General features: G+C 33.8%; 2 protein-coding genes across 7 annotated transcripts in view; both read right to left on the reverse strand.

The window, feature by feature from the left end:
• The window catches only part of LOC117110797 (cartilage oligomeric matrix protein-like), a 32,549-nt gene extending 24,785 nt beyond the window's left edge, over nt 1-7,764 (reverse strand). Inside the window, exons 1-2 of one of the 2 annotated variants that reach the window (XM_033253618.1) lie at nt 7,604-7,764; nt 647-723 (exon numbers count right to left, since the gene is read on the reverse strand). In XM_033253618.1, coding sequence (XP_033109509.1) covers nt 647-719 — 73 coding nt within the window. In that variant the 5' untranslated portion in view covers nt 720-723; nt 7,604-7,764. The remainder of the gene's footprint in view (nt 1-646; nt 724-7,603) is intronic. The other variant, XM_033253617.1, reaches the window with a different exon arrangement.
• A 1,651-nt stretch (nt 7,765-9,415) lies between these two features.
• LOC117110711 (very long-chain acyl-CoA synthetase-like) overlaps nt 9,416-15,965 on the reverse strand; it is a 22,477-nt gene continuing 15,927 nt past the window's right edge. For 4 of the 5 annotated variants that reach the window (XR_004445765.1, XR_004445764.1, XR_004445762.1 and 1 more), the window contains 4 exons: nt 15,213-15,411; nt 14,577-14,674; nt 11,399-12,560; nt 9,416-10,235 (listed from right to left, as the gene is read on the reverse strand). Coding sequence is in view for 1 of the 5 variants with exons in the window: in XM_033253482.1 (XP_033109373.1) it covers nt 12,253-12,560; nt 14,577-14,674; nt 15,213-15,411 (605 nt within the window). In the remaining 4 variants the exon portion in view is untranslated. Of the gene's footprint in view, nt 10,236-10,278; nt 12,561-14,576; nt 14,675-15,212; nt 15,412-15,965 lie in introns of those variants that run through there. The other variant, XM_033253482.1, reaches the window with a different exon arrangement.

Raw genomic sequence — 15,965 nt, forward strand, 5'->3', positions numbered from 1 at the left:
GTGACACTCTCTAGGTCTCCCCGGGGCTGAATTCACTAGGGTCGCCCATTAGGCAATTCCATTGGGACATTACGTACGGAAGAAAGAGAGAATTCACGGGAAAAGAAAACCCTGTGTCATCAGATCGAAATTACTTAAGACGCCAGTTTCTATATTTACAATAAAGCAAAATGTTACAACGCACTTAAAGTGCTCGAACTGTGGTCAGATGATACCGTAAAATGATAGCTGCAATCATTTTACCATGAAAGAGGTCTTTCCAAGATATAGGCCTAGGCCTATCTTATCTTTTACAATATTATGTTCAGAATTGCAATTGCAAAAATCACGTGTGTAGTCGTGCGGTAATTAAAATGAAAAAGATAACATTTTGATGCAATTTCTAGATTAAAAGTTCGTAACAAGGCCTCTCTTTATTGACCACACCACAATTTTAAATACGGTATAGGCCTACCTTAAATGGCCTATAAACACCGCCTGCACAAACACAAAAATGGGGTAATACGTGACCATGTACACAAACTCTCTCATTCCATGGGTAACCATTTACAGACATATTACACGAGAGACGGTATTCGATTCCAAACTTACCTGCACAAATTAATTTTTGAGCTTCTGGCGTTTTGGACTTTCCATCTAAACTTACCTTGCATTGGCTTGTTGGAGGCTGCCGTTGCAAATACCAAACATGTTGACAACATCAATACTCTCAAGAACATTGTTCTAATGAAGTAAAATAAATATTAATTACGGTAATTAGTTAATACAAATGAATGACGTTGCAACTATGTGTACCGGTACTTGCCATTTCGTTTTAATTTCGGGATCCATAAATCAATTCTCACCAATGACAGTGGTTTTCTCATGACAAACAACGTAACGAAAGAAATTAATAGCATACCTTATCCTAACATAAACGTATGCATTACAATAATACATACGTTTATGTATTTAGGCCTATTCATTAGGGTAATATTAGCTCGAATGCATACCAGATAATGAACAGGCAGTAGTAGTACGCCTATTGCAAAATAACTGGAAAGCATAATATGGAAATATAATAATCGCTTTACTCTGTCTAATGTTACTTGAAGCTAATCAGAGAATGGTATTCATTTTTATGAAAAATATTAAACAATAAAAAACAGATTGAAAAGATTTTACAATTATAAAATTCTCACTAACAAGAAGCTGGTTGCTTGTCAATTTAGACACCACACTTTTAAGTTTACTTACAATACATGGAGTTTAAAAAAAAATCTTTTAAAAATACTCGAATTAAGAATGAAAAACGCAAGGAATATTTATAAATGTTTATGTATACTCAACTAATTACGAAATATAATATAGGTGATGGATGCATGGATGGATTTATTTGGTGTGAAGACCAAGAATAACCCACGAAAGTATGAAGAAGACTTGTTTACAGTGGGGTCCTTCTTATGCTGATTGGGCAGTACACAGACAACCACCTACTCTTTTTTAAAGAGTGTACTTTTTGAATCATTTGTTACACCGGACCAACGGTAAACGTCTCATCCGAAAGACGGTGCGCTTTTGAAACTTGCTTTTCATCCTTCCAGCTGGAACACAAGGAGAACAGCGATGGGAATTTAACCGGGGACCAAAAGATCTCCACGTTTCAGCGCACACGCAATGGGCTACCACCAGTAATGTTTAGCCGACTGGGCTATCTGCTGATACTGATGAGAAACACTTACTGACGGACATTCGTTTGAAGTCTAAATGACCGGCCGTCATAACATTATTTACTTCTTGTCCACCCTGCCAGTTAATATAAGGTTTATAAAATGAGTATGCCACTTTTAGTACATAACAAGGCCTATACTGTAAACCCACTCTCTGGTACCGGTATGTATCTAAGCTTCGGAAATCATGAGAGAGCAGCATATCAGTCCTTAGCATGATATGACGTCACTCATAGGGCCTAACATTCGATGCTCTCAGTAGTCCAGAACATGACCACATGCAGCCCATATTGACCTCATCGACGTAATATTTCATTCTAATCAAACGTAGGAATTTTGTGGACTTAGATATTCAGCTGTCGATGTTTAACGTAAATTCCATTACATTAGCCTATTAAGTATCATTAAGTGTTTGTTTTTCAATAATGATGTCACGTTGTTGATTTTCACAAGTGGATGTGGGATAGTCCTGCAAAACTTACTATATATGTGTAAATAAATTAGGTTATGAGGCTAGTAAAAAAAATCATAGTGTATGTAATGTTTTGTGTGTAAGCTATTCTCGTTGAGTTGTACAGAATTTTCTACTTGAATAGAAATCATGGCTCTTTTCGGTCTAAATATTGAATTGAAATATGTAGGCCGAGGTAATTATAGCCTAAAAGTTTTAAATTAAACGTAAAAGTTAAGCACTCGCTTAAATAATTGACACTGTATTGTTTTAAAGAAAATGTTAAATTTAATTAAAGATGTAAATCCATTGCAGACACTAAAAAATATTGAAGGTCTTAGTGTATAATTGAAAATATTAATTGGAAATATTTGATGACGAACGAATGATAATTAAAGGAAATACACAAATCCTCATTATATTGTATAGAGATCTAATCGAAATATACTAAATACATTCGCATACAAAACGAATTGAATTGCGATAAAACCAATGATATTCTCATGAGAAAATGTTAGCCTGTTTTCAGCTGATAATATCAGCCAAAGATGGCCGCTGGCCTCTGGTCGGAATACCTGAAGTAGCGGGGTGCCCTCCTCCAACACGAGAGATGCCTTCATCCTTCTTTGCAAGAGGTGCACTACATTCAGGTCAATTCGCTAACCATTACAGGCGACATAATTTTCATAAATCTCTGGTATGGACGGTATTTGTAAAGATCAAAGGAAGAAAAATTGTATTGGAAGGCGTCGATACGGAAGCGAATCCGTGAGTCATTCGGTATAAAACAAAATACAAGACTTTCTGTAAATGAGCATAGCCTAATCATAAAGTAAAGTGGGGAAAATATTCGTAAACATAAACGTGCATAGACGTAAAATTGAACACGATTCGTGCGCGCTTGTACATTATTAATCGCTTCACCTCGAATCACAAGATTGTCACGTAGCTCACTAACCAATATGGTTTAGTATTATTATCAATTTGATGTTTTGAGATTGGCATTCTTATGTTCTACGATAGAATTCATCCTTTCGAGTTTTTTTTAAAATTCATTTATTCATTCATTCGTTCTTTCATCCATTTATCCAATCCTTGTAACAAATTCATCCATTCCATCCACCCATCCATCGATCCATCCATCCATCTATCCATCCACTAATCCATTCATTCATGCATGCACACATTCGTTCATTCATTCATTCATTCATTCATTCATTCGTTCATTCGTTCATTCATTCATTTAGTCATTAATTAACTAATTAATTAATTAATTAATTCATTCATTTGTTTATCTAAACATCGATCCTTTAATCCAAACTCAATATGGATGCTGTTTTTGTTAAATTCAACCCTAGCAACTAATGCAAGCACGCAAGCCAGTGGTATCGACAGGGTCGGTGTGATACTAGACGAGGTTGTGTGTTTGAATCGATCCCAATCACATCATTTGCAAATACTTTAAATTTCGTTTTGGGGCGCATTCAGTGAGTTAAAACGTCAGATTGGATAAAGCACTAGGCCTATTACTTATTTAGTGAGTTAAAACATCAGGTTGGATAAAGCACAATTACTACTGGACATAAAACGCAAGACAGAATGATTATATAACCTTACGTATCGTCTTCTAAATTATTTTTATAATTTTACAATATTTAATGATTGCTTGCAGTATTTGTCGACTTTTCCTACTATGTAATAATGTTGTAAAAAAACGCAAGACGATACAGTAGTAATAAGGAATTACAAAAAAAAATTTCGGAGTTGGTTTAGTGCTTTCATATTAAAATAAGCCGTTTGAGTGCCCTTTTTATATTGACTGTCTGCCCGACATAAACCTAGTTATGTACAGTTATTGAACTAAATAAAACAGTACGGATTTTTCATCAATAATCCCAGAGCTACAGTCTATTGGAAACTCATTGGAATAATTTAATAATAGTAACAATAGTTTTTAACGAAATTGAATTGTAGTTAGTTGACTTAGGCCTATATTTAAACTATAGTTGCGAAAGACTGTAGGCACGCTTTAAAATAGACAGTGGATGTAGAGGCTTTTTGAGATGCGGACGTCACGTTCAAGTTCAAGATTTATTTAAAAATATCATCATTGTAGCTTTGTAGCTGAATTACGAACGATACATAAAAACAGACCTAGTTCTATACATTGCACAAAGATTACAAAACAACAATACATTATATAGGCCTATATATTTTAGGGTAAAGTCAAACAACAGTAATTAAAATTTTATATGAATAATATTGTGAACTTATGTTGGATTACAGGCAGTATATAATTACAGGGGTATAATAGTTGGATGAACTTCGTTGGGCCTAACGGATATTTATGACCATCATTGGTTAGTAGGCTGACTGTAAAAGATGCGTTTGATGGTGTGAACGCAAGATGAGAATTTTATTGGTTGAATACCGGTACACATGGGCTTATGCATCAGTGCGCTGCCTATTCGCACAAAGGAGATCTCTGGATGTTTAATTTTTCACTAGTAATCTAGTATGAACACGGGTCCAAAATAAATTATGCACACTGGCAAGAGAATCATTGCACTGAATAGATATTAATGAGAAACGATGTAAGTGTATTGTTGTATATTTAACACCCTATATGTTATTGGTTTGACGTATAAAGGTAACGTTTGTATTTACACGAGTACCGTGTAAATGATGTTTATATTCTGTTATGTAAAAAGATGGAGTTTTGTAATGCCTTGGAGCGGAGCACATTTCTTAGGTTGAATGACTTGAGTTGTTCGACTAAGTAGTGCCCGGAGCATATATACCCCCGCAGTGTTAGTCAGACCATCAATGTAACATGCCTGTACCTATGATATTTTTCTTGCTATTGGTTGAACCATTGGAAAATTACCTTTCATTATGGGTAAACTAAGTTCACTCTCAAATTGCAAGACCGAACATTTTAGGTGATTACATATCAGTTTATCGCACAGGAGTCCATGTATTACACAATATTCCACATTAGATAAGTCTGTACGTTAAGCTAAGAACTTTAAAAAACAAATGTTCTATTTAACTTTTAATTGAAAATTATAAGTGTAATATATTTTCATCTAGGAGGGTGCGGCGTGGGAGGGGGGGGGGTCAGGTTGCGCACACCTCCCCAAATTACCCATTTAGAATGTTCGAAGCAAAAAAACACGCTCAAGTAGTTAAAAATTACCTTATTTTGCGAGCTAGTGCCCCCTCACCAAATCATTAGCTCCATCTTCACCCAATTCCCCATAATCCCCATCATTTTAAGACTTCTAGATACCGTACTCGCGCGAATAAGCGCCCAGGCGCTTAAAACATTTTTTTTTGCACTTTCTGAGGGGCGATTATTTAAAAGGGGCGCTTATGAAAACAGAATGGAAATTGATGGGGCGCTTATGGAAAGATGAAAATCGAGGGGTTCTTATGGGAACTTATTAAATTCAAGAGGCACTTTTTGAATGAAAAAAGATTATATAAGGACGAATAGTGGTTACGCGAAAAAGATAATCGTCCAGAGAACATGGCTCATGACAAGAACAAGTGACAGTAGAGTTGCTTGTCGTCTGAACTTGGGTCAGGGATAAATAAAAAGTAAATGAAATAAATACATAACGGATTAAAATAATTAAACCGCATCTAGGGCCTATTAGGCTATTCGCTATAAAATGCGAATTGCAGAGTAAAACCTGAAAAACGTGGGTGCTGTCATTGTGTATGCAAGATACAAGTAATAGGTCTACTATAAGTACTGTACATTGTACTGTATATAAGTTAGGCTTATTTCCAAGTTTAATTGTCTGATTATAAACGATGATCTTTAATGCGGAATGTAGTACTTACGGGGATATGATATTGATACCATTGTTCGCAGTCCAAGTTGATTCAACAAATTAATAGAATTGCGATGGTGTCACATGGATCATTGCGCAATTTCTGTGCTTTATATAATTAAATAAATCGCCGAAAATAATAAGAACGCTCATTTTGTGTATTTAGGATATCATCAAAATGCCCATAGCTATGTTGGCACCTCAGTCAAGGACATGTCTTCTACGGGACTAACGAACCGAAGTATACATAAATAATTATACTACTAGCGTAATGCCGCCAATTAGACCTATATTAAAGATACAGTACCCAATTTTATACCAAATTAACCTAACGTTAATACATTCACATAATGTAAATCCGTAGTACTACCAATATGAAGTTTCGATTAAATGACAACATTTCAATTGGTTGTTTAAGGTAGACGAGACATAGGCCATATGGAATGGGGGAGGGTGTAAGGTGGAGTAACGAACGAGATAATGGCTAAATATAAGAAATATTTGTAAGTTTTAAAATGTGACTGTTGCATAATAGGTCGGTCAATAATTTACTAAACATTGGTTTAGATGGTCCAAGCGGTACCCAGTTAAATTATTTTTGGGTTTTGCCTTATTATCGGTACCTAACTACAGACCCCACGGTAGCTTATTTAAAAATTTAATTTGGAGTAAAAATAAACAGACCTAATATTCTTTTACTGTATTATTATCATTACAGTACAATTAACATTATCAATATTATTATCACTATAATATTATTATTACTATTATTTATGTTATGGTTATTATTCTTATCATCTATCATCATTATTATTATCATTATTTATGATAATAATCATTATTATTTTTAACACTAGTAATTATTTAATATCAAGCCTATTATCTTGATTGATTGTTATAAATATCATTATTATAATTATTACTATTACTGTATTACCTTTATTTATTATTATTCATTACAACTCATATTATAATATTTATAATGTAATAATTATACATCAATTATGGACAGGTTTAGGTAGACTTTACCAGTTCAGTACAATAAGATGTTGACCCCATATCATGCTCATAAATTATCTAATAATTATTTCATCACGCACTAAAAAATAAGACATCTTTTATGGTATAAAATGTAACAAGATAGTGTGCTTGTTACACAAAGATACCAGATACAAGATACAAGTTACAAGATGATTTATTGTCCAAGTAACAAGTGATACATGGAAATTCTGTCTGCATATTGGCAGTAAATATTATGTTATCAACAATAAAAACTTAAACTAACTTAAATAAACAAACAAATATACTTAAACCAGGTCTATACTATACATTAAAAAAATCACTATACATATAGACCTGCTTACAATTGACCTATTTATAATTAGCAATGTTTCAAATTAATTAGGACTATAATATATTGACTCAAATCAGTCAATTACGTGCTAAATTAAAGTTGTAAGTCTAATTTATTAATAGAAATATAACCAACCTCAATATTTAATTTCCTTGTTATACTCTTAGTATTTCTTTCTTAACATTATCTTAATAATATAAGTCCCAATTATTTAATTACAATTTTTAATTATTTTAACTTACGGTACCTTTTTCGGTAAGCTTCCAAGTATCAATACGTGATAATTCTCATGTACCTCATGAAACAGACAATCCTGACCGAAATATCTATCCAAGTGCGAACAAAGCACCGACGAAGCCGAATCGGCCGGTCCCAAATGATCAAGCCTAGTGTGTAGCCAGCTGCTTCCTCCTGAATCTTGGGCGATATGACGAGCTAAAACTCATGTGTGCTCCAGTCCTAATTAGTACCATGGAAAACGGAGTAAAACAGCGCCATCTAGGTAGTGGATAAGTTCGATTGTATGGTAGTACATTTTTTTTTATCGTTTTTGAAGGGGGCTAAAAGGACAAAGTGGATAACATTTCAATAGATCCCAATATCCTTTTGGAATAGAATGACCCCTTATTATTCATGCACAAGTAATGTATGTGTGCCTGGGCTCAGCGCGTCTAAACGTCCCGACGGAAAAACGAAATTAACTACAAGTCTCCTCCAAATAAAGACCACTTTGGAGACTAGGGTTTTAGTGTCTTTTGCAGCTTTGCCTCTAACTACAGTAATTAAAGACCGGCACTAAAATAGGTCTTTAAATATCTCTGTTTAGAGGTAAATTAAGAAATAATATGATAAATATCAGATTGTTTATTCCAAGTATTTTTAGAATGGATGTACAGTTATGTGTACTGAGTTATATCCATGTAATGCGATCATGTAGGCCTGCATTAGAATACTTTGTTTTTATTATTGTTTATTGTGCAATCTCGTATGATAGAAAATGATTGACATTTCTCTCAAGTTGATCATAATTGCGATCATCAATGCTCTATACTAAATCCTAGTTACGATTGTGAGAAAAATGTTGACTTCTTTGGACTTTGTTTGGAAGTCGAGCGTCTAAACAAGCGTCTGATCAACACCTTTATTCATAAGCAATTCATTACCTTTGGTGTATACACAATTTCTGTAGGCCTAGTCGATGACACCAGGGAACAGAAATTACACGGTTCCCTGATGACACAGATTATCAACCATCTACATTTGTTCTGTTACAGAATGTACTGAAATATAAAAACAAATCTTCCAGTTCCTGTTATCTTGTATTGCTTACGCGACTATTTTGAATGATTGTGGGTATAGTTGTTGGTCATTAGTATTTGAAAGTTAATTTCTTTAGGTCAGTCGGGGTGCCCACTAAATTCCAATGGCTTGTAATGCCACACGTGTTGACCTCATATAGAGCTTTAATTTACTTTATTGGAACATTAGGACAAGGCAATAAAATACAAAATTATTTTACCTATTATGAGAAAGCTTTGCTATTACTAATTATTTAAAAAAATTATAATCGATGTTTCAATGTTATAAGGGGTATACAAAAATAGAACAGGTGCAATTGTCTTGGGGTAGGGTTGTAGTGAGGCCTATCACGGGGCGTGGTTAATCAATTATACAACGACATACTAGATTACAAAACGCGAAGAACAGCACAGACCACCAAGCCATCACGTATAACAAACCATAACAGAATAAAATATAATTCCATTCCATTACGAGTAATAAAAGTATAGAATGTGGTCTTGAAACCATGCAATTAAAGTAAATACAGTAATAATGCAACCTAGAGTTTACTAATGTACTGTCTTCTTGAAATATTCACAGTATTGGTAAAAGGTTAAGAAGCTATAGAGGACCACGTATGGTGAGAAATTATCGCCTCAATGAAATCATATCTGTCGAAACAGACTTCCCATCAGTTTTTGTAACACAGCCTATTTTCATGTCGCGTTTGTAACGCGTTCATGAAACGATGCCTTTGTATTAAACAGTCGGAAACAAATTGTATTTGTGACGTTCTCGTTTATTGTAAAAGAATAAAGTAGGATCCAGACAACTATGTGACTGTGCCTTCTCTTCAATATCTCTGAACATTAGTACTGTAACACGTATATATTAATAATGAATTTAACCATTGAGGATGAACGTTTTCTATTGAATTGACAACATGATACACTCCATATTAGTACAGGTACTATCTTTGTTTGGTAGATATTGCATTATGCATATGCATATGCTATGCATGCTTTACGTATATGCATGGATATGCGTTTTCACATCATTATTTATATGTATGTATATAAACGTGGCTTCAATATTAATTTGAATAACAAACACATATCTTCACGTCAATCGTGATATATACTGTAGACCCATTACTTAATAAGTGGTTAATAGTTACAATATAAATATCGTAATTATTTTCTAGCTTTCATTAGAATAATATATAATATAATAGAATCGATATTTTACAACAGAAACCCGTAACATAATTTGGAGATTTATCTTAGACATAGACATCACTTTATTCATCTAAATGTTTGGAAATTACAGATAATTAAAAAAGAAAATAATTTCAAGATTAAATCAACTCTTACTATTATGAGACTTATATATATATAGAGATATAAAAACATACTTAGTACCTACAGGAGAAAAATAGATTTATATTGAACAAGCTTCTCAACTTGATTAAAAATTAATTGCATATTGTCTGTTCAAAATATTGTGTCTGATTGTTCTCGGTATGTGCTGTAAACAGTTTGTTGACCTAGTGATATTCAAGTACAGTAAAACCCCTACTAAGGGGACACCTTCAGAACCTGTCTCTTATACACATCTTTCTGGTATATGCATGGATATGCGTTTTCACATCATTATTTATATGTATGTATATAAACGTGGCTTCAATATTAATTTGAATAACAAACACATATCTTCACGTCAATCGTGATATGTACTGTAGACCCATTACTTAATAAGTGGTTAATAGTTACAATATAAATATCGTAATTTTTTTCTAGCTTTTATTAGAATAATATATAATATAATAGAATCGATATTTTACAACAGAAACCCGTAACATAATTTGGAGATTTATCTTAGACATAGACATCACTTTATTCATCTAAATGTTTGGAAATTACAGATAATTAAAAAAGAAAATAATTTCAAGATTAAATCAACTCTTACTATTATGAGACATATATATATAGAGAGATATAAAAACATACTTAGTACCTACAGGAGAAAAATAGATTTATATTGAACAAGCTTCTCAACTTTATTAAAAATTAATTGCATATTGTCTGTTTTCTATTGAATTGACATGATACACTCCATATTAGTACAGGTACTATCTTTGTTTGGTACATATTGCATTATGCATATGCATATGTTATGCATGCTTTACGTATATGCATGGATATGCGTTTTCACATCATTATTTATATGTATGTATATAAACGTGGCTTCAATATTAATTTGAATAACAAACACATATCTTCACGTCAATCGTGATATAGACTGTAGACCCATTACATAATAAGTGGTTAATACTTACAATATAAATATCGTAATTATTTTCTAGCTTTCATTAGAATAATATATAATATAATAGAATCGATATTTTACAACAGAAACCCGTAACATAATTTGGAGATTTATCTTAGACATAGACATCACTTTATTCATCTAAATGTTTGGAAATTACAGATAATTAAGAAAGAAAATAATTTCAAGATTAAATCAACTCTTACTATTATGAGACTTATATATATATATAGAGATATAAAAACATACTTAGTACCTACGGGAGAAAAATAGATTTATATTGAACAAGCTTCTCAACTTGATTAAAAATTAATTGCATATTGTCTGTTCAAAATATTGTGTCTGATTGTTCTCGGTATGTGCTGTAAACAGTTTGTTGACCTAGTGATATTCAAGTACAGTAAAACCCCTACTAAGGGGACACCTTCAGAACCGAACAAAGTGTCCCCTTAGGGGTTAGCCATAGTGTTAAAAGATTCATTTCTGGCTCTCAATTCACACTTAAAAAAAAAAGTGTTCCCTAAATTGATGGGTCCCAAAAGGAGGAGGTTCTAATTTATTGGTAATACTGTACGCATTATGTTTGATCGTTTTTATGATCGTTAATTTTATACGCATCATTTTTCATTATTCTCTTGTTAAAGATAACTTCATACTTGTCAATAGAACATTTATATAAATTCTCCTAATTTCCATAAACTTAAATAAAATACAAGATAACATAGGTTGTATGAAGAACGAAAAACTATTTGGATACCGATACATGAACTTGTACAAATACTTGTCTCGTTAAAAAAAAAAATTCTTCGAATATACGATGAGTTTCAAGTAATAACATTAAAAATATAGATCCAATAATATGTAATTTATTATGTCATTTGTACATACTTGTTTTGTACCCTTTTTATTAGTTTGTAGTAGGCGTATTATTATATGTATATATCTGCTAGCAGTTAAGTTATCAAGTCAAAAAACGAAGATTTTAAATTTTCTATGGAATTCACTATAAGTCGGAGACATTTTTTATGTTTGCTGTTTATATCATTAATATTTGTTTGTGAAAAATTAAATAAAAATAAGTAAATGTAGACTTACACACACTATATAGGCACAAAATTGGTGAGACGTATAGAGTTCAGTACCTTATTGATATTCTTTCCTTCACTGAAAATATGATTCACAATACACTTCATTAACAAACAATAACTATAAAAATCTTAAAAATATATAATTGGTCAGTTTTGGTGTGTATCTTATTCAATAAGGCATTTCAAATCTGAAAATTATTTACAAGCGAACTTCTCCTCGCAAAATCTTTTCAAAGGCCGGCATGTCCAATAACGAGTACGATTTAGCAGTTTGGTCAAAAAAATACATGGGATCTTCAACGATTTGTGGGTCGAATCCTTCTTTGAGAAGCTCAACCTTACGGTGCTTATACGTTCCAGTCACTGGCATTTCTTTGACAAAGCGCAGGAATTTTGGACATGCGTAAGCTGGAAGTCTTTCCGTCAAGTGAACATACAACTGACTTAACATGTTCTCACTGCAACTAGACGACACAACACAGCTCATGCCAGCTCTTCCTTCATTTCCTGTGGTAAAAAAGATTAGAAATGTATCAATTTAGAAGTGATCTCTCGCCAACTGATGTATTAACTGGGCGTACGGACCAGTAAGCGTGTGTAGGCTAAACTACAAAAACAAAAACAAACAAAAAAACTTCAAAGTGTGTCTAGCTACCCACTGTTGTTGAGCCCTAATCTAATTACTGTAAAACGTGTATTTGAAACACAGTAGTTTACTGTATATGTAACCCATACTCTAAAATTAACCTACTTAAAAAAGTAATACAATGACCCACTAAAACCCAGTGTGATTATTATTGGAGTACCGAGTTTAAGAGAACAGGAAACTTCCTGACCCACCAACAATGATGATCACTGCAAAATTATGGAATATCTTGCCAGGCAGTTGGTAAGTGTAATATATATTTTATGTTTTATTTATAATATAAATTATTGTGTTTGATGTAACGACCAGGTAGTAAATTGTACCGGTCAAGGAGGCGTGTCTTATAGCCAGATATCGTCGAGAAGAGGAACCTACTGTCCAGGAAAAGAACAGCACTCAACCCAGAACAGATAAACGAACTACTTTTACTGTGTTTACTGTCTACCACTTTCGAATGGCATGACCAATCCTTTGAACAAACAGAAGGCACGGCCGTGGGATCTTCTTTATTCCCAGTAATTGGTAACATCTTCCTCAAAGAATTCGAACAACTAGCTCCTCATTTTGCTACCCAACAACAACAACTTTGGCTCCGATACGTCGATGACACATTCATCATTTGGCAGCACAGTAAGGTGCACCTAGATAGTTTTCTAGATCACCTGAATTCTCAGCACAAAGCAATCAATTTTACTATGGAAGAGGAAGAAAATCGCTCTTTCCCTTTTCTTGATGTTTTGGTCACCAGAAAGAATTTTGTCACATTCAGTCTATCGCAAACCGATTCACACCGACAGATATTTAAACAAACGCTCGTTTCACCACCCATCCACCAAGAAAGGTGTTTGCAACACACTTTTCAGAAGAGCACACAGCAACTCTATCCAGAAAGAATTGCAGCATGTTAGGGAAGCCCTAAAACTAAATGGTTATCACACGAGAGACTTCAAAATATCCAAACGCAGCATTAGCCAAGATGATACGGAATCTAGACAGTCTGTATGTTTACCATATTTGGGAGAGCTTTCACATCGTATTCAACACATTCTACAACAAGTTGATATTAAAGTGTTTCATAGTGCACCCAACAAACTATCCCGGACTCTAAAAACACACAAGAATAAACCACCAGCACAGAGCCAGCCAGGAGTTTATCAGACTCCATGCGAGTGTGGAAAGGTTTACATTGGTGAAACAGGACGCGATCTCCTTACAAGGCTCAATGAACACCAAGGCCATGCTAGGAGAGGGGAAGTCATCTACAGTCATGCACTCCCACAAACAACATCGTGTATGTTGGGATAAAACTGAACTGATAGCCACTGTACCATATTGGCATTCTTGACAGACCAGAGAACCTATTGAAATTCACAAACACGATAAAGTACAAGATAAGGGATTTGTCATCAGCGATATTTGGTCGTCCATGTTTAAACGGACCTAAACCAATGCAACACTTTTTCCCGCCACACTTAAAACCATGCCATTGTTTTTGGCTTTCCTTTTCACTAAGCTAGAACAATGCCACTGCCTTGGATTTCTAGCCACGCCCTACCCTTTTGCACAGACTGTGAATTATGGTTTTTGTATTACCCTTTTCACACATAGTCTCAGTTATTGTATAGTTTTCTACCAATCAGCAGAAAGTCTCACTACCCAAAACATACAAATATTTCACTGTAAATTTCTGCAGACATTAATCTCTTGACGACGATTGAAGCAACTCAATCGAAACGTCCAGATATTCTCAACCAAAACAACAGTTCTTTTCAGAACTATCTACGTGGTATACCGCAAGCATGATTATAAATTAGTATGAGGCACATCAAGGATTTGGTGTAATCATGCATGTAAGCAAAACTGACATGAAACAATACCTTTCACTTCAACGCCGTACGTATTTGCCACTATTATGTCTGGGAAGTCTGTCAGGACATTGTCGACCTCCGTGGTTGCTACGTTCTCTCCTTTCCACCTACAAAAGCAATATCAGTCAGCATTTACAGCAGTGACATACATTGAAACATTGAAAAGAAAAGCACAAACCGACATCTTTGGAGAAAGTGATGTTAACCATAAGTAAGTTAGGACAAAAGTGACAACAATGCTTTTTTTTCAAGGAGTTATTTTAACTCCAAAGGTGGTATTCTGTAAAGGTACCGAAAAACTCATTTGGAGTTAAATTAACTCCTTGAAAATAATATTGCACGGAGCACGGTCTAAATAATAACAATATTTACTAATAGCCAATTAATATTTATAAATTTTATTTTCTATCACTTTTTATTTATGCAATATCTCCGAACCCGAAGATCTGGTAATCCAGGTTGTCGGAAGTCAAACCAAGGACTTTTAACTTTGTAGTCTAGTTCACTCAAGACATATTATACTTATAATGCAAAGTTCTGATATCAGATAGGCCTATGTATTTTTGCCTCTTCTTGTGTCTTTTTTCTTCGAAAATATTTCTGTATCTTTTATCTTAATATAACAATTAAAAGATTGGCGCTCACCTGAAGGTATCCCCAAGGCGATCCTTAAAGTATAAGTAGCCTTCTTTATCGATTAACAATATATCTCCGAAATTAAAATACTCATCAAGAGGCTTCTTGACATTTCGAATCAACTTCTTCTCATTGACAGCTTTTGGTGCTGCATATCCATCTACTGGTGATGTCGACGTCACTTTGCTGACTAGCAGTCCCGCCTCACCTATGCAAACGGTAAACAGTGCCATTAGGTACCTATGCTAACAAATGCAGTTATTTATCATATCGCCACTCATAAAGTGGTCTCTTCCAATGTGATTTGAAGTTGATAAATAGCAAAATTCATGATTGTTTAAACAGTCACAAGTAGTGAGTATATTAAAGTTTGGATCTATACAATCGCTACACGTTATCGCCGGCAGCTTTCGGTAAGCCTGTAGCCTGGGTGCAGTAGGAAATTAGCGGGAAAAAAGTAAAGGAAAATTTATTTTTGGTTTTTCTGAATCAGTATATCATATAGTGTCTCAGAAAAAAAATCCCCATTCTTAGAGCTTGGGCAATTTTTTTTATAGCACTTTAAAATTTTGACATAAAATATCCTATTTTGGGCTAATTAAGATGGGGGTAGGGGAAATAAATGTGTGTTTTTAGTCACTTTTACATATGCTATGTATATCAAATGTAACAAGAACTTGGCTAAATAGTTACTCCTCACTCTCGTTAAAAAATTTAATCGGAATAATGATGTCATCACAAAAAATTCCAAGATGGCTGCCA

This window comes from Anneissia japonica, unplaced genomic scaffold, assembly GCF_011630105.1.
Source record: "Anneissia japonica isolate Jap-2015-1 unplaced genomic scaffold, ASM1163010v1 scaffold2756_len2360902_cov194, whole genome shotgun sequence".
Classification (NCBI taxonomy): domain Eukaryota; kingdom Metazoa; phylum Echinodermata; class Crinoidea; order Comatulida; family Comatulidae; genus Anneissia; species Anneissia japonica.